This window comes from Grampus griseus (genome assembly GCF_964374135.1).
Source record: "Grampus griseus genome assembly, chromosome: X".
Classification (NCBI taxonomy): Eukaryota; Metazoa; Chordata; class Mammalia; order Artiodactyla; family Delphinidae; genus Grampus; species Grampus griseus.
Genome location: NC_138999.1, coordinates 61,220,573 through 61,247,944, shown reverse-complemented (window position 1 = coordinate 61,247,944; position 27,372 = coordinate 61,220,573). Strand labels below are relative to the sequence as shown.

At 36.8% G+C, this 27,372-nt stretch overlaps 1 protein-coding gene across 2 annotated transcripts in view; it reads left to right on the top strand.

The window, feature by feature from the left end:
• HDAC8 (histone deacetylase 8) overlaps window positions 1-27,372 on the top strand; it is a 243,274-nt gene that overhangs the window by 97,407 nt on the left and 118,495 nt on the right. For both annotated transcript variants that reach the window (XM_082681246.1, XM_082681247.1), the window contains exons 8-9: window positions 7,363-7,535; window positions 10,054-10,148. In XM_082681246.1, coding sequence (XP_082537372.1) covers window positions 7,363-7,535; window positions 10,054-10,148 — 268 coding nt within the window. The remainder of the gene's footprint in view (window positions 1-7,362; window positions 7,536-10,053; window positions 10,149-27,372) is intronic.

Below are 27,372 nucleotides of genomic sequence, written 5' to 3'. Positions count from 1 at the left end.
AAGAATAGTCTTTTCAACAAATGGTGCTGGGACGACTGGATCTCATGCAAAAAAAAGTGGTTTTGGACCCATACCTCATACCATATACAAAAGTTAAGTCCATATAGCCTAAACGGTCTAAATGTAAGAGCTTAAACTATAAAACACTTAAAAGAAAACATAGATGTAAATGTTCATGACCTTGAATTAGATATTGCTCTCTTAGACATGACACCAAAAGCACAAGCAGCAGAATAAATATAGATAAATTGGACTGCATCAAAATTTAAAACTTTTGTGCTTCAAATGACACTATCAAGAAAGTTAAAGACAAGCCATAGAATGGGAGAAAATTTTTGCAAGTCATGTATCTGATAAGGGACTTGTATTTATAATATATCAACACTTACAAATCAATATTAAAAAGAAAAATGGCTCATTTTAAAAATGGGCATAGACCTTGCTCTAAAGAAGATATACAAATGGCCAAAAAGCACATGAAAAGATACTCAACATCATTAATCATCAGTGAAATGCAAATCAAAACCACAATGAGATACCACTTTATACCCACTAGGATGGATATCATAATTTTAAACAAAACAGAAAATAGTAAGGGTTGGTGAAGATGTGGAAGAATTGGAACTCTCATCTGTTACACATTGCTGGGGGGAATGTAAAATGGTGCAGCCCCCGTGGAAAACGGTCAGGCAGTTCCCTCAAAAGGTTAAACACAGGGCTTCCCTGGTGGCACAGTGGTTGAGAGTCCGCCTGCCAATGCAGGGGACACGGGTTCGTGCCCCGGTCCGGGAAGATCCCACATGCCATGAGCGGCTAGGCCCGTGAGCCATGGCCGCTGAGCCTGCGCGTCCGGAGCCTGTGCTCCGCAACGGGAGAGGCCACAACAGTGAGAGGCCTGCGTACCGCAAAAAAAAAAAAAAAAAAGGTTAAACAGAGAGTTACCATATGACCCAGCAATTCTACTCCTAGGTATATTAGAAAAATGAAAACATGTCCACAGCAGCATTTCTCATATTAGCCAAAAATTATAGAAATAACCCAAATGTCTATCAACAGATGAATGGAGAATAAAGAAAATGTGGTATATACAAACAATGGAGTATTATTTGGCCATAAAAAGGAATGAGGTAGTAATACATGGATGAACCTTGAAAACATTATGCTAAATGAAATGAAAGAAGCCAGTCACAAAAGACCACATATTATATAATTCCATTTATATGAAAGGTCAAAATTAGACAAATCCATAGAGACAGAAAGTAGGTTAGTGGTTGCCAGGGGCTGGAGGTCGAAGAGTGGTGGGAATAGGTAGTAACTGCTATTGGGTACAGTGTTTCTTTGGGGGATGATGAAAATGTTCTAGGGAATTCCCTGGTTGTCCAGTGGTTAGGACTCCGTGCTCTCACTGCCGAGGACCCAGGTTCAATCCCTGGTTGGGGAACTAAGATCCCACAAACCACGTGATGCAGTAAAAAAAAAATGTTCTAAAATTCATTGTGGTGACGGTTGCACAACTCTGTGAGTATACTAAAAGCTGTTGAGTTGTACACTTTAAATGGGGGGATTGTATGGTATGTGAATATTGATAAAGTTGTTTTTTAAAAAAATATTTTAAAAAAAGATTTTTTAATGGAGCCGTAGCCATTGATGATGACCAGATGCAGATTTTTGAGTAGTATCCACCATCAATTGCTTCTGAGAAATTGATAAAGATAACAGAAAAAGCTTTTGGATATCATGACACAGAGGTCTCTCTCCCTTCAAGAAAGCAGTTTCAGGAGAGCAGTGAGATCAAAAACTGGATTACAAGAAGTATGTAGAGGTGGCCAATAAGTAGACAAATTTGGCAGTGTTGAAAAGGGGATGAAGAGATGAACAACTTGTAACCTAAAGGAACTGAATCAGTAGGAAGACAGAGACTAAAGATGTAAGAAAGAGCTCATTGCTGATACATGGCCCTTAGAGCAACAAGAAAGAGAATGTAGTGCCCAGCTGGTGAAATTAGCCTCAAGGAAGAGAAGGAATATGAGGGAAGACATTTTCAGGTAAAGAAAAGAGGTAAAAGAAGGCATTTATTAGACATAGCTTCAACCAGCTCACTCAAGCATGAGGCAGAAAAAGTTTGATCTTGAAAGATACACCTCAAACTGTTTCTCATCGTTGACTGAGCTGATTGAAACTATGTGTAATGAATCAGGAGTTACCTCTAGAGAGGGAGTAGAGATGGAGAAAAGGAGTTTTCTTTCCCTTTTATTTGATAGACTTTTATGTTTGATTTTTTAGCATGAAGAATGTATTCATTATATTTGTATTTTTAAAAAATCAGACTAGATGCTGCAAGAAATGTAGTTGTTTACCAATTGGAGGTGAAGCAAAGGAACTGCCAAATTACACTGTGTACAAAATACCCTACCTTTTTCAAAGCTTCTAATTACCCTTTTCTCTACCCATCTGAAGCCTTCTTCATCAGAACTCCCTGAGGACTCATTTTCCCTTCCTGGTTATCATTAAAACAACTCTCCCAGAAACACCTGCCTTCCTTTATCCTTTCCTCCCTCCCAGTACCACATATTCATGACTGTCATATGTATATGCTTTTCTTGTGTGTCAGTGTGTATTGCCCTATCAATACTACCATAGGAATATCTCCCAAATCCATCTCTTCCTCCCGACCCTTGCTGCCCCTGGCCTGGATGGTTGCAAAAACCCTCTTGATGGGCTTCCCTGGTGGCGCAGTGGTTGAGAGTCTGCCTGCCGATGCAGGGGACACGGGTTCATGCCCCTGTCCGGGAAGATCCCACATGCCATGAGCGGCTAGGCCCGTGAGCCATGGCCGCTGAGCCTGCGCATCTGGAGCCTGTGCTCCGCAAAGGGAGAGGCCACAACAGTGAGAGGCCCGTGTACCGCAAAAAAAAAAAGAAAAAAAAAACCTCTTGATAACCTTCACTGTATCCTACGCTGTAATCAGAGGATCTTTTCAAAATGTAAATTTAATCATGCCTTGTGCATGTGGTGCACACGCACGTGCACACACGCACGTGCACACACATTTGAGACATTTCATACCCTTTAATGAATTCTTTTCTATTGAAGTATAGTTGATTTACAATGTTGTGTTAGTTTCTGATGTACAGCAAAGTGATTTATATATTCTTTTTCATATTCTTTTCCATTGTGGTTTATTACAGTATATTGAATATAGTTCCCTGTGCTATACAGTAGGACCTTGCTATTTATCTGTTTTATATATAGTAGTTTGTATCTGCTAATCCCAAACTCCTAATTTATCCTTCCCCAACTCCCTTTCCCTTTTGGTAATTGTAAGTTTTCTATGTCTGTGAGTCTATTACTGTTTTGTAAATAAATTCATTTGTGTCATATTTTAGATTCCACATATAACTGATATTATATGATATTTGCCTTTCTCTGTCTGACTTACTTCACTTAGTATGATAATCTCTAGGTCCATCCATGTTGCTGCAAATGGCATGATTTCATTCTTTCTTATGGCTGAGTAGTATTCCAGTTTTATATATATATATATATATATATATATACATATATATATACACATACACACACACACACATACATATATACATACATACATACCATGTCTTCTTTACCATTCATCTGTCAGTGGACATTAAGGTTGTTTCCGTGTCTTGGCTGTGAACACTGGGAATGCATGTATCTTTTCAAATTAGAGTTTTCTCTGTATATATGCCCAGGAGTGGGATTGCTAGGTCGTATGGTAGCCCTATTTTTAGTTTTTTAAGGAACGTCCATAGTGTTCTCCACAGTGGCTGTACCAGTTTACATTCCCACCAACAGTGTAGGAAGGTTCCCTTTCTTCCACACCCTCTCCAGCATTTGTTATATGTAGACTTTTTAATGATGGCCATTCTGACCAGTGTGAGGCAGTTTTGATTTGCATTTCTCTAGTAATTAGTGATGTTGAGCATGTTTTCATGTGCCTCTTGGCCATCTGTATGTCTTCTTTGGAGAAATGTCTGTTTAGGTCTTCTGCCCATTTTTTGATTGAGTTGTTTGGCTTTTTTGATATTAAACTATATGAGCTGTTTGTATATTTTGGAAATTAAGCCCTTGTCAGTCCATCATTTGCAAATATTTTCTCCCATTCCATAGGTTGTCTTTTCGTTTTGTTTATGGTTTCCTTTGCTGTGTAAAAGCTTATTAAGTTTGATTCCGTCCCATTTGTTTATTTTTGCTTTTATTTCTATTGCCTTGGGAGACTGACCTAAGGAAAACATTGGTATGATTTAGAGACATTTCATAGCCTTTAAGTAAAAGTCCAAACTGCCTGGCCTATCTGGCCCTTTGTGCTCTAACCCACGTTTACTTCACCAGCCTCACTCCCACCACTCCCTGCTCCAAGCTTTCATGCTCTGGTGTGTGCAGTTCCTTCTGTAAACCTAGTCCCTTACCCATAACCCCCACAACCCTCCCTGCTTCCATTTTCCATACCTTCACCCCCATGTGCCTGGAAGCTTCTCCTAATTTTTTATTTTTATTTTTTTTGCGGTACGCGGGTCTCTCACTTTTGTGGCCTCTCCCGTTGCGGAGCACAGGCTCTGAACACGCAGGCTCAGCGGCCATGGCTCACGGGCCTAGCGGCTCCGTGGCATGTGGGATCTTCCCGGACCGGGGCACGAACCCGTGTCCCCTGCATCGACAGGTGGACTCTCAACCACTGCGCCACCAGGGAAGCCCTTTTTTTTTTTTTTTTTTACTTTTTATTTCAAGATAATCATGCATTCACAGAAAGTTGTAATGAAATGTACGGGGAAGTCTCTTCTTCCTACAGCCTCCTCCAATGTTGCCATCTTGTACAATTATAGTATAACATCAAAATCAAGAAGTTGACATTGGTACAATCTATAGAGCTTATTCAGTCTTCACCAGTTAATACATGCAGTCTGTGTGTGTGTGTGTGTGTGTGTGTGTGTGCGTGCATAGCTTTGCATAACCACAACCACCAGCACAGTCAAGGTACAGAACTGTACCATCACCACAAGGCTCTCTCATGCTACCCTTTTATAGCCACATTCATCCCTAACCCCTGGCAACTGCTAATCTCTTCTCCATCTCTCTAATTGTTTCACCAATGGTATATAAGTGGAATCATGCAGTACAGATTTTGAGATTGGCCTTATTCACCCAGCATCATTCTCTTGAGATCCATCCAAGTTTTTTGCATGTATCAAGAGTTATTTCTTTTTATTGATTAGCAGTATTCCAATGGTATGGGTGTACTGCAATTTGTTTAACCATTCACTTGTTGAAGTACATCTGAGTTGTTTCCAGTTTGGGTTGTTAAAATAAAGCTACTATGAACATTCATGTACAAGTTCCTATATGAAAATAAGTCTTAACTTCTCTGGAATAAATGTCCAAGAGTGCAATTTTTAGATTGTATGCCAAGTCCATTTTTAGTTTTGACAGGAACTGCCAAATTATTTTCCAGAGTGTCTATACCATTCTATATTCCCACCCAAAAGGTCTGTGTGATCGAGTTTCTCCACATCCTCACCAGCAATTGACATTTTCACTGTTTTTCATTTTAGCCACTTTGATAGGTGGCTCACTGTACTTCTCATCTTTTAAAACCTGACAAGAGTTACTCTACTTCCTCCTCTGTGCCATCACTGATATTTCATTTATCATTGTGTTTTAATTATTTATCGATATAGTCCGAGTCTTCCCCTCTGTTCTGAGCTACGTGAAGATAAGAGCTGTGCCATATTCGTCATTTTTTTTCCCTGCAGCATCTGATACAGTTACATACTGGACACACAGAGGGCACTCAGTAAATGTGTGCAAAGTAAGGGAAAGAATGAAAATGGAAAAAACGTTAGTCTTGCTTGCCTCCCCCTCCTCCTCATTAAGCTGTAAACCTTTTTAAAACAGAAATCACACCTTCCTCTGTGTCTCCCAGCAGCAGTTAATAGGGTGCTCTGTACATGTAGCTGCTCAATAAATGTTGGCTAACTATTCAGGTGGCTTATCTTCCCTCTGCACCCAGGAGATAAGCACATGAAAGAGAGAATAGGCCTGAGTATTCCTGTATTAAAGATCATATGTCATAAGTTTTATAATATCTTATAATCTCCACAATCACTGAATATTTGTCTGTGTAGATGAGAAATCAAAACAAAACGGTCTTTTGAGTCAAAGAATGCCTCTGCAACTGAGCACTTTTCAATAGTTTCAATACCCTGGTTACATATGAATTTTGGAGGACAGCATTTCATATCCCTGCATTCCTTTTGCAGTTTCAGAAGGATCTGGAATTTTTCTATTTTTGCTGAACTGGTATAATTTGACATGTTGATTATGAAGGGGTCATTAACCCCAAACATTTTTTATCACTTTTTGACTCTGCATTTTCTCAACTCTGAAGTATGTTAATTTGCACTTGTTTATATGTCTCTGTAAGAGTTACTCAAGCCCTAGAGGACTGGTATATGTTTTGTCTGGGAGCTAGATTGTAAGCCCCTTGAGAGCAGGGACCTTATAACTCCTAGGAATGCATCCTGGACATTGTCAACATTCAATTAATGATAATACTAGAAACTTGCCTAAGGTCATCTGTCACAATAACAACTTCCTTTTCATCTCTAAGGCTTCTAACTGTCAGGAAAAGCTCTTAGGTTGATTTGATAACATTGAATGATTCTACCCAAAATTATGCTCATTATTACCCACTACAATTTGTTCTTTAGAGTGCTTTCAGATTTATAATTTTGGATCAGTTATTATGGTTCCCTTCCCTATAATACCCTGGTTACATCCAAGTTTGGGAAGGCTGCATTTCATAACCCAGAAGTCTTTTAGCCTAATACAAAGTAAGCTGATAACATCTATGCTTTCAAAGCGTTTAATTCTCTTCACCAACCCTCATTGATAACTAGGTGGTGAACTCCAAGTATGTTGACAATCTTAACTTATCAGAAATAATCCTTAATTCAGTGTATTGTCCTATTTTCACAGATTATAAAATGGAGTAAATGTATACTAAACCAATCCTATGGCTGTTGAAGTTAAATTGATATGAATATTTAAAGGAAGTCTGAGTTCTAAAACAGAAAAGCAAATTTGGTCCTTGGTGAGGATGGAGGTAGGGGGAAATTTTTTTGTAAGTCAGGTTTTCTGAGCTACAATTTACATGCAGTCTGATTTACCCCTTTTTAGATAGAAAGTTTGATGAGTCTGACAAGTTGGATTTTTTTCCCTTCACTATTTGCTGATTCAACTATACCTCCCACTACCCTCCACAACCACCCTTAGACCAAACTGCCCTATCTTTTCCTGACATTTTGTCTCCTTTTTCTTTTCCAGTGTACTAAAGGAGGTGTACATAGCCTTTAATCCCAAAGCAGTGGTCTTACAGCTGGGAGCTGATACAATAGCTGGGGATCCCATGTGCTCCTTTAACATGACTCCAGTGGGAATTGGCAAGTGTCTTAAGTACATCCTTCAGTGGCAATTGGCAACGCTCATTTTGGGAGGAGGTGAGTACAAAGGAAGGTCACCACGAGAATTTGTTGACCTTCCCCCATGTTTTGTCCATTGACACTGAGGAAAACTTGGCTTTCTAAGATTGGATAATACCAACCTGCCCATGGTCCAGAAGCCTGAGTCAATGAACCTGCCACCTTCACAGTTCAGCATAAGGAAGTACTCTGACACACTTCTCCTCCTCAGCCTGGCATGTGCATTGACTCCTTGGCACTCTGAAGTCTAAGTTTCCATTCCTGAAGCAAAGGTGCTTTGGTTAAAGGTGACATCAGATCTTATTAAGAATAGAGAATGTTAACCCCAGTGGACTTTGATCCATCTTCTCTCAGTATAGCCTTTGAGTCCCAGTTCTAATCATTATCTTTTGGAAACATACCACTAAAATTCTAACCCTACTCACATATAAGTAGTAAACGCATGAATTAATTGAATATCTAAGCTGAATTCAAGAACAACTTCTCCCCCACTAAAAAAGCATGGATTTGTTACAATAAAGCAAAATTGAGAGATCTAAAGTGTCTCTTAGGCATTTTTGCCCTCAGAGTGTACCTTGTGCACAAAACACTTTGCCTTCAGTGTTTTGTATTACTTAACCATCAGAAAGCTGGATCTATTCAATAGAAGCATTTACACATTTGTGAAAGGAACCTTTCACAAACCTCAACTACCTTTGAAGCTGCCTTGCTTAGAATCTTCTGTCTATCTGGCACAATCTTTATTCCATTAGATGAATGGACTGGTGTGTTAAAATAACATGATCAAGCAGATTGAGCTTAAAATGTATGTATTATGGAAGCGCTAATAGTTTGTTGTTTGTCAAACTGTTGTAAAAACCAAATTAGAGGAGATTGTGGGAAGGCCTTATGAAAATGAGTGAGCATTCAACACAAATACACAAGCCTGGTCCTTGGGCAGCCTCAAACCCTAGAGGGATCGAAATTAAAGGTGCTTACAAGAGACAACCTCTTATGAAAAGCTGGCGAGAAATGTATTAACTTCAACTCAAGGAAAAGATAAAATTGATAGGTGCCGCGGACATATTACTTTCCTTGACGGCACTAAAGACAGTGATTATGACACAGGTAGGGCCAGGGGGAAGAAGAAAAGCCCTTTCCTCAATATACATCTGTGTGAATCCGACTTTTGTTTAAGGCTACAGCCTTTACTTAGCACTTTCAAAGCCTCTTTGCTTTCTCAGCCCCAAGTCTTGGCTTTTGAATATATAACTCTTCTTATGTAATATGTGTATTCCTGAAAATACCTGTGCATAAATGGAATTTTTGCAAATCAAATCATACTGTATGTATGCCAGAGAGAGCTTGCTACTTAAAACCTATGGGGATTCTTTTTGAAATCAAATAATCATACCCAATAATTTGATCAGATAAATTCAGATTTTCCATGTCAGGAGTGTTTAAAGTAATACCTGTACTATTTCACTTCAATTCTCAACCCCCAGTAACACATAGACAATTGGCAGAGATGGCCACGTGCCCAAACTTCAGTGGATCCCATTGAGGCCAAAAAGACACATTGTAGAAGCCCCAGCATCCCTGACCTTTCAAGGAATAGAAAGGCTTAAGAAAAGGGCACCATATGTCTCAATCTATACATGTTATTCCAGTGTAATTATTAATAGTGTCCCTTTTTTACTCTTAAAAGTGTACCATTGTGGATGATAAATGATATGGTCACCCTACCTAAAATAGACCAGATTCTATTTCCCTCAGGCTGCACTGAGGTTAGGAAATCTTTCCATTTTATCCTTACACTCTTGGAATTTAGTTAAAAGCCAAATGTTCTAGTGCTTGCATGGCAGAACACATCTATTCAGCACAAAAATATGCTGATTATTAGCCAGTATAATATGGCTGCTGGGTGACTGTGACAGGACCTGACGAGGTGAGTCAGAGCGTCAATCAGCAGTCCTTTTCTCATCTCATTCTCTTTGATCTCTGCCACTAGGCCTGTATTTTGTGGAGAAAAGGAATGCTGAAATGAAAAGAAAGAAGTCTGTTTCTGTCAGCATTTTCCTTTTCTCTTTCCTGGAGGTTTTCAGGGCTATATCTGCCAATAGCTTTAATATACAAGTCACATCCAGCAGTCATTTTATAGAATTGTTACAAAATTCATCGCAGAAACCTTCACTTTGAGTAGGTCACCTCAAAAGATCTGGGTTCCAGGGATCTCAGTCTTACCAATGACTCTTGGTGGAATTGAGGACTTTGGAGTCCTCGGGTGCATATTTGTTCGGAGATGAGGGCCTTTTTAATCTTTGTAGGCCTTGGACTTCCCAGTTCCACATTGTGCATGGTCTGACTGCTTCACTAAAGACTGCCTACTAAGTGGTTCAAAAATATCATAAAGGGATGTTTAGGTGAAATTCTGCAAGTTAGAATTATCTTTCTAGCCCTTTTGTTAAAACATTTTTCTCTCCTTCCTTACCCCCCTTCCCTCTCCTGCTGTTCTGTGACTATTCTTTCCTAACTTCACAATTCTTGATGGAGACAGGAGGCTATAACCTTGCCAACACGGCTCGATGCTGGACATACTTGACCGGGGTCATCCTAGGGAAAACACTATCCTCTGAGATCCCAGATCATGAGGTAAGTAAGGCTCTGACAAGTCCTCTCTTCTTTAAGGGGAAGAGCTGAGTCATTCCACCTAATCAAAATCACGTCCTCACCACTCAATACCGTTTTGTTGAGAGACACTCCAATAACAATAACACACTGTCTTGGCAGAATAGTGGACTCTTGTTCCAAAATATCCAAGACCTTCTGCCTTTTTTTACAAGAGATCTCAAAGGCCAACCAACTTTAATTTCTCAATTAATTACAGAGACTGTGGGAAGGGGTCACCTGTTCACACAAAGAACTCTTTGGGATATGTGCATATTTTCATCCCCTAGACTCAAAAAAGAAGGGGCAATTTTTTTTAAATGTAGAAGCTGGGTTCTCCTCTATCTTTAAAAAGTCCTATTGGTGGTATGTCAAACCTCTGTTCTTTGGTGGTAGTCCTGGTCTCTCAATTTTCTTTGGCTGATGTAAAATTTAAAAAACACACAATCACCACCAAGACAGGTCTGGTATTTTTCCAGCGATTAGTGGTGCACAAAAGTTGGGGCAGGACCATCCAAAATGTGAAACATGTCATTTGAACCTTTGCCATTTTCTTTAGTCATATGAGATGGGCTTTATGTTTTCCAAGGCATAGATGTCTGTTCTAGTTTTCTCAAAACAGGTGTCATAGAAAGCTCTCTGAGAGCTGTGAGTGTGCTGATGATCCCCTTTATCTGAAGGTGTACCCCTTCTCTTCCCACCCACCCTGACACCTGGTGGGAAGCGTGTTATCATAGATCAGGATGTGTAGCTGCAGGCTTTAGACTGTGACTTATAATAATGAATCAGTGGCTGCAACCCCACCTTCTCAAGCCATCTCCCAAGGAGTCGAGATGGTACTTGGGTTATAACATTTTGATTCCTGCTCGATGCAGAAGCTGTACACTTGGGAGCATTATGCTTTTACAAGTTACTATTATTTTTTAAAAACTAGAAACAAACTAATCTTCCAATTTTCTTCTAACCACAGGTGAGGTATAATATATATCTCAGAAAAACCACTCTATGTGTCTAGAATACAAATAGAAGGCACTCTATAATTTCAGACAATTTGCTGGTGTCAAGGTTAATAGAAGTCTCTTTTCTTGACTTGACTTACCTTTATTCAGTATTTGGAAGCTTTATGAAATATAAAGGTAAGCGAACAAATTACATTTGTGAACAAATATAATCGCTGTTATTGCCGTGGGAATATCTCAGATTGCATTGCAATTTAAAGCGCTGAGACTTTAAAAACTGATCAAGTTATGTCAAAAAGTAGTTTTAAGATGTAGAAGCCTGAATTGAGAATGAGTGTTCTGTTCCTAGGAAACAATGCAAATCTATAGATTCATCTATCTTAAAAGGTTGATAAAATTTTAATAAAGGTGAATACTGCCTCTGGTACCTGGAGATGCCTGGCTGGTTGTGGACTTGGCCTTCTAGATAGACATGTCCTGTCTTTATACTGATATAGCCTGCTAGATTAAATGAGATATAATGTACGTCAGGTGCCTAACACACAGTTCTTGGCACACAACAGGCATTTTTGAAATGCAGGTTTTCTCCTTCCCCTTTGTATGCACCTAACAACTTCTGATACCCAGACATTTATGACTTTGTCATTCATAAATTTGTCCAAACCCTTTCGAATCCCTTCTGTCATATCCTTCTGGTATAAGAGATGTGAGTCATCCAAGAGGGAACAAAGAAGAAAATTGAAATGACAGTCTTCCAGGTACAATAAGATAACATTTTAATGAAAATTGCCAAAAATAGCCCACACAGTGTAAAGGCATATGTAAGTTTTGTGCCACAATACACAGTTGCACACAAATATCCTTGCAGTCCTCTGTAATCAGATCAACAAATGGTGGCTCAAAAAATATTTACTGAGCGCCCGTTGTGTGCCAGGCACTATACTAGGTGTCTTGGAAGATACAAAGACACTAAGACATCATCCCCTACCTCAAACAGCCTGGGATAAAGGGGGGTATGAGTGCTGAGGAGATATGTAGATACATAAATAAATATATTACACAGCAGAATAAGAGCCACAAGACTATAGGAACAATGGCTATGGATATGTGCCTCAAATATAAAGGGGATATAAAGGAGTGCACAAAATACCCTGCCCTCCATGAGCTGAAAATGTAATTGAGAAATCTAATCGGTGAAAAGGTCAGGACAGTGCTGCAGGCAGCCACAGTCTGCTGGCTAACCCCCTCACTGTCTTCCCTCTCAGTCTCGGCTTTTGTTCTTCTGTCTCCTAGGATAATAATCCTCCTCCTCCAGATGCCCTTTCCCCATCTCTCTATGATCTTCCTCAGTCCAGCTTAAAGCCCTATGCCTTTAAAAATCCCTTACCTAAATATACCAAGGCCCTTTGAGCTCTTCCTTCACGTTCATTTGTTCTTTTCATTCCTTTACCAAATATTCATTGGGCCCATACTGCTTGCCAGGCCCTATTCAGACCTGATACAGGGATACAAAGATTAACAAGATAAGCCCAGTGCTCTAAAAAATCTCATCATCTAATAGAGGGGACAGAACAATGTGCTCAACCCAGGACAGATGAGGAGCGTAGAGGAAATGTTTCACCAAGACTTTAAATTGAATATTGGAGGTTGACTGGGAGTTTGCCAGGTGAAGAAGATGGAAAGGCATTCTGGGCAGAAGGAATAGAAATTGGAAAGGACCTGGTGCCTTGTGTGACCAGGGAGAAGTTTGATATAGTGGAACACAGTGTTTATGAGAGAGAGAGAAGGATTAAGGCTTGAATGGAAATTGGAGCCAGATTATGAAGAGCCTTGAATGATGCACTAAAGAGCTTGCACTTTCTTCTGTGAAAACAGATGAGCTTTGGTCTTTAGAAAGCTCACTTGATAGAGCATGGAAGATACATTGCAAAAGGGAGAGAGCTGAGAAGGTCAAACCTGTTAAGAGGTTCAAGGACACTCCTATCACGCTCAAGTCTGTACCATTCCTTTGGTCATCTGTGGTTTCGGTTGTCTGCATTCCCCTTTAGTGCTCATCAGAGTGTTAACACCCACCAAGTTGATGTTCATTCATTGAATGAACAATTGAATCAATGAGTGTTTGAATAATAAGTGTCTCAACATTCATACTGGAAAACTTATATTTTTAAGATGGAAGAATTGGAAGCATAATCTAGCCTTTTTCTAGAAACTATTTAACCCCAGTAGCAACTACCCATTCTTTGCAAGAAGTACCAGCTATCCCAGTAGGAAATAGATGTATCCATGGGAAACACTAGATCACCAATGGAAGGAAGAGAGTTGGGAAGGCAAGTATTGGAAGTGATTAGTGGTGAAATTTCAGGCATAACCCTCATGAGATACAAAACCAATCATGCCCTAAAGCCATTGATCAAGGAGTTAGTTCCAGCCCAGGAATCGGGGAGCCAGGTTGGCCAGCCAGGCATGGAATAAGGAGGCAATCCCACTGGAAGAAGAGTTGGGCCCAGCGGGGAAGGTGAGAGGAATGGACCCTGCCCATATGACTGGCCCAAGTATCTCTACCATAGGGAAAGCCCAAAGGTGACATGGGGTCCCATAAAAAGACCAGTATGTGGCTAATTTAGCAAATCACCCACTACATGTAATAAGGCTTATGGACTATTATATAAGAATGTTGTGTAATCCAGTAATACTATTTGGATCCTATGATCTAGGATAGAGTAAGACAGTTATATTATAGACAATTATATTCATTTATACGTATATGTATACAGATATATCAGGTATGTGTACATACCTGAATCATAAAGTAGATCTTTAAACAAAATTTAGTGAACAAAAAATATTTATTTAAATAGACTCCTTTTGATGGACTGGTTAGACAAGTTATGCCTCATTCATATGAGGGAATATATATAGCCATTGAAAAGAATTAAGCTGATTTATATACAAGTGTATGTTACTAATGTAAAACAGTCTTGCATTGCAGTCTGTAGGTTTCAGTGAATTCATAGATTGATTTGGGGCAAAATAATATCTTAATATTTACTCTTTCAGTACATGAATTTGCTATCTCTTTCCATTTACTTAAGTCTTTAATTTCAAATTTTAATTTATACTTTTCAGTGAACAGGTCTTGCACAAATTTTGTTAAATTTATCCCTAAATATTTCATGACTTTGATGTTGTTATAAATGGTATTTTTAATTTCAATTTCTAATTGTTTGTTGCTAGAATATAGAAATACAAGTACAATTGATTTTTTTATATTTATGTTGAATAATGTAACATTGCTAAACATTAGCTCTAGTAACTTTTTTGGAGATTCTTTAGCATGTTCCATGTATACCAACATGTCATCTGTGAATAAAGAGACTTTTACTTATTCCTTTACAATCTTCATGCCTTTTATTTCTTTTTCTTGCTTTATTACACTGGTTGGGACCTCCAATGCAATGTTGAATAGAAGTGGTGAGAATGAACATCTTTGTCTTGTTCCTGATCAGTGGGGGAAAGCACTTAATCTTTCACTATGAAGTATGAAGTTAGTGGCAGGGATTTTTTTTAATATCCTTTATTAGGTTGAGGAAGTTCCTTTCTATTCCTAATTTACTGAGAATTTTCCTCACAAATGAGTGTTGAATTTTGTCAGACGCTTTTTCTTCATCTATTGAAATGGTCATATGGTGTCCTCTTATTCTGTTAATACAGTAAATTGCATTCACTGTTGCTTTTTTTATGTTAAACTAACCTAGCAGTCCTGAGATAAACCCTACTTTGTCATGGTATATTACCCTTTTTATATATTGCTGGATTCAGTTTGTTGAAATTTTGTCAAGGATATTTGTGTCTATGTTAATGAGGGACATTGACCTTTTTTTTCTTTTCTTTTCTTTTCTTGTAATATCTTTGTCTGGTTTTGATATCAGGACTATGCTGATCTTATAAAATGACTTGAGCAGTATCCCCAAGTCTGCTGTTTTCTGAAAGAGTTTATGTAAAATTGATACTGTGTCTTACTTAAATGTTTGATAGAATTTGTTAGTGAAAATATTTGAGCCTGGAGTTTTGTTTGTGGGAAGGTTTTTAATTATGAATTCTATTTCTTTAATAGTTACATGGCAAGTCAGACTTTCTATTTCTTCTTGCTTCCATGTTGATAATTTGTCTTCAAGGAATTTGCTTATTCACTCATAATTTTCCCTTATTGTTCTTTTAAAGTCTATAGGTCTATAGGACTATAGTGATGTCCCCTCTTTAATTCCTAGTATTGCTAATTTCTTCCCTTTTTTCTTGATCATTTTAGCTTATGGTTTAACAGATTTAGTGAACTGTATTTTTTTCAGAGAACCAGCTTTTAGTTTCATTGACTTTATTTTTCTCTTTTCTATTTCATTATTTCTGCTCATATCTTTGTTGTCCTTCCTTCTACTTATTTTGCATTGATTTTTAGTTCTTTTTCTAGTTTCTTATGGTAGAAACTTAGTTCATTGATTTCAAGCCTTTCTTCTTTTTTAATATAAGTATTTTATGCTGCAAATTTGCATCTAAACACTGCTTTAGCTGCGTCCCACAAATTTTGATATTCTCTTCATTTCCATTTGGTTCAAAATAGTTTCTAATTTTCTTCTTTGACTGATGTGTTATTTATAAGTGTGGGTTTTTAAAAATTTATTTCCAAATATTTGAGAACTTTCCAGATATTTTTCTATTTATATTAACTTTCATTTTGTTGTGCTCAGAGAACATACTTTGCATGATTTCAGTCCTTTTATATTTATTGCAATTTGTTTTATGGTCCAGCATATGACCTATCTTGGTGAATGTGTCATGCAATTTGTAAAGAATGTGTATTTTGCTGCTGCTGGATAGTATTTTCTATCATTATCAATTAGGTCAGGTTGGTTGAGAGTGTTATGTCATCTATATCCCTACTGATATTTTGTCTGCTTGTTCTGCCAGTTACTGAGAGAGTTGAAATCTCAACCATGATTTTGGATTTGGCTATTTTTCCTTTTAGTTGTGTCTGTTTTGGCTTTATGTATTTTTGAGGCTTTGTTATTAGATGTATACACACTTAGGGTTGTTATATCTTCTTGATGAATTGACCCCTTTATTATTAAGAAATATCCATCTTTATTTCTGATAATATTCCTTGATCTAAAGTCTATATTGTCTGATTTTATTATTGTTGTACATGCTTCATTATGATTATTATTTGTATGGTATATCTTTTTCTGTCCTTTTACTTTTAAGCTATTTATGTCTTCATATTTACAATGGATTTCTTGTAGACAGCATAAAGTTGGGTCGTGATTTTCTTGTCCAGCCTGACAATCTCTGCCTTTTAGTTGGCATGCCCAGACCACTTATCTTTAAATTAATTATTTATACCTTCAGGTTTAAGTCCATCTTCCTATTTGTTTTCTATTTGTCCCCTCTGTTGTTTATTTCTTATTTTCTATTTTCCTGCCTTCTTTTGAATTAAATGAATTTTTTAAGGATTCCATTTATTTTCTGTATTTGCTTATTAGCTATAACTCTGTTTTAAATTTTTGTGGTTACTCTGGGGTTTACAGTATGCATTTTCAACTTATCATAGTCTACCTTCAAATAGTATTACACTACTTCATGTGTAATATAGCACCCTTGTGACAGTATTCTTCCATTTTTCCCTTTTACTTCCATGTGCTATTGTAGTCATATATTTTACTTTTGCGTATGTTATAAACCCCATGATACATTGTTATTATCTTTTAAACTGTCAATTATATATTTTAAATTTTTAAAATATTTATTAATTCATTTAAAATAAGACTAATATTACCTGTGCATGTTAGCACAAATAACATGTTGTAATTTTTTTAAAAAACTGTATTTTCCAAGACAAAAAGAAATCTCATGAGAAGAATGGTAATGCTATACATTTTTGCACAACTCTATAACATCTGGCTTAATAGATGACAGCTGACTTCTCATACCTGCTTCTACATTCAATGTGTTTTGATATTATTTTTGTTAATGTATATGGAGAAGATCCAACTTCACATAGACCTGTAGATGGAAAAGGGAAGTGTATTTTAATAACTTTTACAGGTCATTATGGATATTCTTCTTTGATACTACACAAAAACTCCATGGTAGTTTCTTAAAGGTTAATGCTGTGTGGAATCTGAAAACGTATCAGTGAACTTTGTATGTACTGTTACATCAAAATTCATTGATCATCTTGTACTCTGAAGGGATATTTGACCCATCTTATTCATATTGATTATTTGGAAAATATCGGTTCACTAAGTTATACAGATATTACAAATGTTGAAACACTTTATGCAGTATCAGAAATCACATTAAACTGATATGAATGCTGATTTCATTGGAACAAAGCTTAAGTTTGGGGAAACTGTCAAGCTTATAGTGGCAGAGTGAAGTTTTTCAAAATTCTGATATTCATTCAAAAACGTGTGAGGGACTTCCCTGGCAGTCCAGTGGTTAAGACTCCACACTTCACTGCAGGGTGCACAGGTTCAATCCCTGGTCGGGGAACTAAGATCCCACATGCTGTGTGGCATGGCCAAAAAAACCAAAGTGTATATTATCATTGGCAAAAAATAGTGTCAGTTATTGATATTTAACCTAAATTGGTAGGCTCACTTCATTTTTGAGAACATATCTGCCAAACATCCGAGTATTTAATCATGGTTTCTCCATTAGTTATTCTTCCTCACAAAAATGATATTCCATGAAAAGTAGCTGTTTAGGTCACAACTTAATCACAGATATGCTTTTCCTCAAGACAACTTCCTATTTTATCACACAGAATATTAAATCCAGGATCAAGATTTGATAATTTTTAGTGCTTCGCCAAAGCCATTCTTCAGTGAAACGGGGTTTTTCTTTTTACTGTGTGTACACGGCAACAAAGAATACAATAAATGCTGGTATACTTTGGTACTACTCCCTTAATTTATATACCATGGTTCCAGCAGTTTTACCCACCATTGCTTTTGCACATTCATATGAATATAGTTGCTCTGGCATAAACCATATTTTATATTCATATATATATATCATATATACCATAACCAAAAATATATACCATAAACATATATATGCATAAATATATAATATAAAATATATAAGTTGCTCCAGGATAAATGATGAGATTGAAACAAGTTCTTCAGCACTTTCAATATTTTAGTACCACTTGTGATTGTTGCTAACCGTTCACATAAAAAAGGTCTTCTTCAAAGATTAGTGCTGATACCATATGACTACAAGCAGAACAGTAAGTCTAGCCACATTTATAGACTTGTCTGTTTTTAAGGTGAAAGTACAGTTCCACAAATGAGATAATAATTAAGTCTTTCCCTGAAAACTAATGAAAGAAATCATAGAAGATCTAAATAAATTGAGAGATACTATATAAATGGAGTGGAGAGTCAATATTGTAAACATGTCACCTATGGGAGAAAATGTCATATAAGAAGAAAACCCAAAGAAGAAAATACTAAATCAAAAGATGGATTTAGCATAGTTGAAGGATATAAGATCAATACATAAAAATCAACGATATTTCTATATACTAGCAATGAACAAATGGAGATGGAAATTAATGTTAAGAGAATGAAAGGACAGGCCACAGACTGGGGTAAAATACTTACAAATAATAATCCAATAAAAATGAGATATATCCAGAATACATAAATAACTCTCAAATGCAATATTAAGAAAATAAGCAACACAATAAAAAGTAAAAGAAAAAAATAACTAAATCTCCATGTTTAGAGCTAAATGTTTAAATAAATAAGTTACTGTGCCATTGAAAACAGGCAGTGCTATGAGTTATTTTACTAACCTTTCATCCAGTGGGCATTGAGCAATGTCAACTGTCTAAGGCTTCACTGATCTCTAAGCTATTATGTGAATTTCTCCAGCCCATGCAGTGCAATAACTTATGCATAAGATGCTTCAGTGGCTTTTTCATTTCTAGTTTGAAAAGCTCTAACAAACAATTTTTGGTTTTTAATAAGCTCATCATGTCTACACTTAAAATATTCAATTTCTTTCCCTTTCACTATGAATGAATGGTCTGAAAATGATGCCACAACTTAAATAATGAATTATTTTGAAACTATATGAAAGTGTTCTGTGGCTAAGACACTGCAAGGTAAATTAATGACATATATAAAGATAATTGTAATCATGTTTTCATTCATTACTTACAATTTCACCACATGTTTATGAAGTAAATATCTTCCTTCCATGAGTCAGAGCCCTCACCAATACTGCAGTTTCATCTTTTTCAGCATCTTCAAACATAGATATTGCAGCTTAGGTTTGAGAAAGCAAGTCTTCTAATCTCCTTTATTAAGCCAACAATCTATATTCTTGTTGTGTTCTATCTAGGTGGAAGTAAAATTCTAGGATTTCAAAATAATGGTTTTCTAAATAAAAATAGTTACAGAGATTATAGCAGGTATGACTAAGGGTACATTTTCCATGTCCTTCTTATGGTTAGGGAGTCCAGGTACTGGTCATGGTGCCAGTACTTCAGAGGGGAGAACTGAGAAGCTTAAATGAAGGGATGGAAGAAAAGACCCAGAGCCCAATGAGGCAAGCGATCTCATAGTAGGGGCACCTGCTGTATGGACCCCAGCAGGAGATGCAGGGAGACTGGATAACTACTCATACCAGCCAAGGGATGCAATGCTCAGGCTAGAATGCATCTATTAGCAGCTCTGGACCACATCTCCTATATCCACAGCTAGGCTGTGCCACCTTTTGACTGGACTGTGTTGCTCCACTTACTCTGCTACCAGGCTGACAGCCTTCCTCACTGCTCCATGGTCTTCAGTGGCACTCCTTTGCAGTCAGCAAATATACAGCCACCACTGGACCTGCCTCTCTCAACACTGCCCTAAATTATCATTTAAAGAAATTTAAAGATGAGTAAAAAAAGATCTTTTATATTTACACTTTGCAGCATTTTTCAATCCTTTGTGTAGGTCCAGGTTTCCATCTGGTAAAAGTTACATTCTTTTAAAGAACTTAACTTAACTAAAACAACTTAAGTTTTCTCATGGTATAGGTCTGCTAGCAACAATATCTCTTGGCTTTTGTTTGAAAAGTCTTTACTTTGTCTTAATTTTTGAAGGATATTTTCACTAGATATAGAGTTCTAAGTTGATAATTTTTTTCCTTCAGAACTTTGAAGATATCACTCCGTTGTCTTCTTGCTTGCACATCTCCTCATGAGAAGTCTGTAATCATTCTTAGCTTTATTCCTTTGTATAATATATGCCTTTTCCCCCCCTTCTGGCTGCTTTTAACTTTTCTCCTTGTGACTAGACTTCAGCAGCTTGATTAGTTTGTCCTGGTATGGTTTTCTTTGTGTTTATCCTGTTTTGGTATTCATTGAGCTTCTAGGATCTGAGGGTTTATAGTTTTCATCAAATTTAGAAGTATTTCAGCCATTATTTATTTTATGTCCTTTCTTTTTCTCTTCTACTTCTGGGACTCCAATTAAACCTGATAGATCAGTTCTATTGTCCCATAGGTCACTGCAACCCCCTTTTTAAAATTTTTTTAATTTTTAAATTTTTCTTTTATTTATTTATTTTTGGCTGTGTTGGGTCTTCATTGCTGCGTGTGGGCTTTCTCTAGTTGTGGCGAGCAGGGGCTACTCTTCGTCACAGTGCACGGGCTTATTGTGGTGGCTTCTCTTGTTGCAGAGCACAGGCTCTAGGCTCACGGGCTTCGGTAGTTGTGGCACATGGGCTCAGTAGTTGTGGCTTGCGGACTCTAGAGCGCAGACTCAGTAGTTGTAGCACATGGGCTTAGTTGCTCCATGGCATGTGGGATCTTCCCAGACCAGGGATCGAACCTGTGTCCCCTGCATTGGCAGACGGATTCCCAACCACTGCACCACCAGGGAAGTCCGTGCAACCCCCTTTTTTTTCAGTCTTTTTTTTCTCTTTACTATTCATTTTGAGGAGTTTCTATTGCTTTGCCTTCAAGTTTATTGATGTTTTGTTCTGCAGTATGTAACTGCTGTTAATCCCATCCAGTGAAATTTTCCTTTCAAATATTTGACTTTTCATCTCTATAATTTCTATTTTTAAAAATACTTTCCAAAGAAATTAAATCTTTTTAAAAAGCTAACCAAGAATAACATCTTTCCATTTCTCTTATTGTGTTCCTATTTTCTTTACATCCTTGAACATATGGAGCACATTTATAATAGCTGTTTTAAGGTGCTTGTCTAGAATTCCATTATCTCTGTCATTCCTGAGTCTGTTTCTGTTGACTGATTTTCTCTGGGTTGTAGATCACATTTTCCTGCTGTTTAGTTTAGTTTAGTAATGTTTAGTAATTTTTTTAATTCAATATCCAACATCATGAATTTTGCATTGTTGAGTGCTGGATTTTTTTGTATTGATTTAGAGAGGATTGTACTTTTTTCTGATATTGTGGATATCAGATAAGTGGATAAGTTATTGTGGACCCATTTGATCCTTTCAAGGTTTGTTTTTAAGCATATTTAGAGTAAATCTTGAGTAGCCTTTACTCTAGGGCTAATTTAGCCCATTTTAAAGGCACTGCTCTGACGTTTCTACTTATGCCCCATGTATTCAGTGAGGTCTCTCCACTTTGGTCCTGTGTGAACTCTAGGAAGTGTTCATCTTACAACTTCTCAGTAATTGTTTCCCTGGGAGTTTTTCTAGACTGTCTTTGTGGAGTTTTACTCTGTACATGTTCAGATTGGTATTCATCAAGAGACTCAAGGGGACCTCTATGCATACTTCTATTACTCTTTTTTTGGCTTAGCTCCATTCTCACAATTTCTAATTGCCCTGGCCTTTCAGAACTCCAGTTTCTGTCTTCTCTACTTGGAGATTGCTAGGGTTGCAATCGTGTTCTACAGTCCAGGGATTACCTCCAGGCAGAAAGCTGGGGTGGTGGTAGGGCTCACCTCATTTGTATCCCTTTTCTCTCAGATCACTGTCTTGTGTTGCCTCTTGTCCAGTGTCTGAAAATAAATGTTTCATATATTTTGTCAATTTTCCAGTTGTTTTCGAAGAGAAAATAATTCCACATCTTCTTTCCCCTCACAGCCAGAAGTGGAAGCCCTTTAATTATCTGCTCTTAATTTTTTTTCTGCCTTCATTTTTGAATATTTTTTCTGTATATAAAATTCTACATTGACAGTTTTTATTTTCTTCTGGCCTCCATTATTTCTGATGGAATGTCAGTCTTATCATTGTTTCCCTGTGTATAATATGTCTTATTTCTTTGGCTGCCTTTATAAATTTATCTTTGGTTTTCAGAACTTTGACCATGTGCCTTAGTGTACTTTTGTTTGTATTTACCCTGTTTGGGATTCCCTGAGTTCCTGGATCTGTGGGTTGCAGTTTTGGATATAATTTGGAAAATTATCAGCTGGTACTTCACTTTTTTCCCCCTGTTCTCTTTCTTCTGTCTTTCTGGGACACCAGTTACACGTGTGTTAGATTGATTGATAGTGTCCTACAAGTCACTGAAACTCTCATTTTTCTTCCAATATTTTTTCTCTATGCTTCAGTTTGCTTGATTTCCATTGATCTATCTTCAGGTTACTAATTCTTTCTTCTTTAGTATTCAATCTGCTATTAATCCCATCCAATGAATTTTTTATCCCATCTCACCCAATGATTTTTTTAAACTTCTTCACTTTGAAATGTTTTAGATCCAGAGAGTTGCATAGTACAGCAAGGTCCCATGTACCCTTCACTCAGTTTCTCCCAATGGTAATATATAACTGTGGTACAATATCAAAACCAGGAAATTGACATTGGTACAATATACAAACCTTATTCAGATTTGACAAGCTTTACATGCACTCACTTGTGTGTGTGTGTATGTGTGTGTGTGTGTGTGTGTGAGAGAGAGAGAGAGAGAGAGAGTGTGTGTGTGTGTGTGTGTGTGTGTGTGTATTTACTCCTTTGCAGTTCTATCACATATATAGATTGATGTAACCACTACCACAGTCAGGATACAAAACTGTTCCATCACTACAAAGACTCATGCCTTGTGCTACTCTTTTATAACTGCTGCTGCCTTCTTCTTTTCCCCTACCCCATTCCTAATCCCTGTAAGCCACTAATCTGTTCTTCATGTCAACAGTTTTTTTCATTTAGAGAACGTGATATAAATGGAATTATGTAGTATGTGACCTCTTGAGATTGGCTTTTTCACTCTGTAATCCCTTGAGATCTGTCCAAATTATTTCATAAATAAATAATTCATTCCCTTTTATTGCTAAATAATATTCCATGGTATAGATATACCATAGTTGTTTAACCATTTATTCACTGAAGAACATTTGAGTTGTTTCCAATTTATGGCTATTAAAATTAAGCATTCATGTATAGTTTTTGTTTGAATGTAATTTTCCATATCTCTGGGATCAATGCCCAGGAATACAATTGCTGGATCATATGGTGTGTATAGGTTTGCTTATTTAAGAAACTGACATTTGTGCTTTCTTTTTATTACTGTTTACACAGTATATCTTTTTCCATCACTTTTATTTCAACTTCTCTATATCATTATATTTAAAGTGACTCTCTTGTAGACAGGCTATTATTGGGTCATGTTTTTAATCCATTTGGCCAATCTCAGTCTTTTAATTGGTGTGTTTAGACCATTTGCCTTTAATGTAGTTATTGATAAGTTAGGGCTTAAGTCTGCCAGTTTATTGTTTGTTTTCTGTTTGTTCCCTATTTTCCTCCTGCCTATTACTTGAACATTTTTTAAGAATGTCACTTTTATTTATCTATAGTGTTTTTCAGTGTTTCATATAGATTTTTTAGTGATTGCTTTAGGTATTAAATTATATATATGTAACTTACCACAGTCTATTGGTATCAACATTTTGCTACTTTGAGTGAGCTATAGAAGCCTTACCTGCCTTTTTTCCCTTTACCTTCCTCTCTAATATATCTTAAATTTTTCTTCTACATGCACTGAGAACCACATCAGACAATGTTATAGTTTTTGTTTCAACCATCAAACTTAATTTTTAAAACTCAAGAGGAGAAGGAAACTGCTCTATTTACCCATATTTTTACTCTTTCTGTTGTCCTCCCTTCCTTCTTGCTCTAAGATTTCTTCTTTTATCATTTCCTTTCTGTTTGGAGAACTTCCTTTGCCCATTCTCTTAGGGTATGTCAGATGAAGATAAATTCTTTTTGTTTTCCTTCATCTGAGAATGTCCTGATTTGTCTTTCACTCCTGAAGGATATTTTCACCAAGTATAGAATTCTGAGTTGGCAGTTATTTTCTTTCAGCACTTAAAAAATGTGCCTTTTTCTTCTGGCTTCCATGGTTTCTGATAAGAAATCCACTGTCATTCAAATCATTGTTTCCATAATGGTGGAAATGTAAAATGATGCATCATTTCTCTCTATCTGCTTTCAAGGTTTTGGTTTTGCTCTTTTGTCTTTATTTTTCGAATATTTGATTATAATGTTATTTGTAGTGGATTTCTTTGTGTTTGTCCTGTTTAGGTTCATTCAGATTCTTGAATCTGTAGGATTGTATCTTTCACCCAACTTGGGGATGTTTCAGCCATTATTTCTTTGAATATTTTTAAAATTCCATCTTATTTATCTTCACCTCCTGGGGCTCTGATGACACAAATGTTTGATCTTTTGTCTTGTCCAACAGGACCCTAAGTCTCTCTTCATTATTTTTTGGTCTATTCTCTCTCTCTGTTTTTCAGATTGGGTAATTTCTATTGCTCTACTTTCAAATTCACTAATTCTTTTCTCTGTCATCCCCATTTTCCTATTAAGCCCATCAGTAAGTTTTTTTGTTTTGGTTATTGTATTTTTCAGTTCTAAAATGTCCATTCTTTATGTCTTCTGTTTCCTTGTTGATACTTTCTATTTTTTCACTTTGTTTCTGGCATGCTTCTGAATGCTTCTAATTGCTTCTGAAACATTGTTATGACAGCTACCTTAAAATCCTTATCAGGTAATTCTGACATGTGTCATCTTGGTGTTAACATTTGTTGATTGTCTTTTCTCATTCAAGTTGAGATTTTCCTGATTCTTGGTATGATGAGTGAGTTTTTATTTGAACTTGGAGATTTGGATCTTATATTATGAGACTCTGGGAACTCTGAACTCTGTACTCTAATAAGCCTGCAGCTTTCTTCTTGAGCTCTACCATATACCACTAATGGTAAAATATATATAACTAATGAGCCTTACCCAGCATAGTTCCCTTCTTTCAAGGGTTGAATTTCCTCTAGTTTCTACCTGGTTTTGGATGTTCTATACTACCTTCAACTTATCATGATTGTTACTCTGATAGAAGCTACTCTATCATTACCAGAATACAGAAGTCAGGACTTACTTTTCATTGTATACCTTTTGGTACCTTTTGACGTTTTGAAATATTGGTAATATTTGAAATATTTTTGGTAATATTGGTAATATTTGAAATACCTTTTGACGTTTGAAATATTGGTAAAACTACTCACAAACAGGGACATGTTTCTTCTTATCCTCAATGCTGAGAATTTGGTACCCAGTAAGTGCTTAAACATTAAAAAAACTGAACATAGTGCTGCTGTATTGGATGCTATGTGGATTTAGCCTAACAGCCCTTGCTGACACGGAGCTCATAGAACAAAATATTTAAAACATATTTAAATGAAATATTATCATTTTATATGAACAAATGTGAGTATGAATAAATACAAATACTACAAATTTTATATTTGAGTTTTATATTTAGATGAGGTTATAGTACCAGGCATTCAGCAAACTGTCATTCTATTGCAGAAAAGCTTCATAGAAGTAGAATCTAGGAACTTTTGAATGAGAAAAGAATTTAACATTTATTAAGTACCAATTATATCCCATGTAAGTATATCCATATGCCAGGTCCTTTACATAAATTATCTCATTTATGTCTCTTAGCAACCCTGGGAGGTAAGCATTATCCCCCTATGAGAAAAATAAGACTCACCAACTAACTTGGCTAGTAATGAAACAGCAGAGCCAAGACTGAAACTCAAATTTTTTGAATTTGGGGCTTATCCTCCTCTACTTTAAAGAATAAGACCCAGGGTTTTAGTATAAACAATACATGGGAGAAAAATAAGCATTTATTAAACATCTACTTCTGACCACACAACATGCCACATGCATTATTTCATTTAGTTCTCAAAGCATTATTTTATTCGATCCTTACAGTAATGAGAAAGGAAGAAAGAAAACTAAGATTTGTTGAGCACTTGTTGTGTGCCTAACACTTCAGTTAGGGCTTATGTAAGTTCCCTCACATGGTCTCCTAACAGCCCAGTGAAACCTGTATTGCCCCCAAGCTAGGAAGAAAGTAGGCTGAGCTTCCTTCACACTTGCCTGCCTCCTGAGGCAGCTCTAAAAGACATCCCTCCAGGATGCATGTTCCCAAACATTTTGCAGAACCTATATTCCACAAAATAATGAGTTTTTAAAGTACAGTCTAGGTAACACAAAGGTCTTTCCATACGAGTTGCTTTTTAATCTTTTGGTGGTCATGGACCCCTTTGAGAATCTGATGGCCCCTCCTCCTATATAAATGCTTACAATTACACAATTTTGGATACAATTTCAGAACATTCAAAAATTTCCTAAAGCCTGTCAATGGACTCTTTGTTTAAAACAAACAAACAGAAACCCACTCTAAAGAACAGAAATAAATCTTAGGAAACAAGAGAGCTTATTAATGCTTCAATTATTGAGTTTTACAAATCCTCTAGAACACTAACCACCTATATTTGACCATTCTATTATGTTTCACAAAGTAGATATTAGTCCTGTTTCTCTTTTGATTTTTGAGCCTTGGCACTATTAACCTTTCTGGTGGTATAATTCTTTGTTGGGGGGTGTTGGGGTGCTGATCTATGTGTTATAGGATGCTGAGCAGCACCCCTGCCCTCTACTCACTAGATGCCAGGAGCACACTCCCTGCATCTCCCAGTTTTGACAACCAAGAATGTACTCAGACATTAACAAATGTCCCCTGGGAAGAGGCAAAATCACCCCCTGTTGAGAACTGCTGGTTTGTAGTAATTACAGTCGTCACTCCTGAGTCACTCACAAGGATAAAGGGCCTAACATCCAGACTTTTAAAAAGTATTTCCTTTTCTTGCTTGATTAAGATCTCCTACAATACTTCTCAACTGGGTTAAGCAAGATGATTCATCTCCCAAT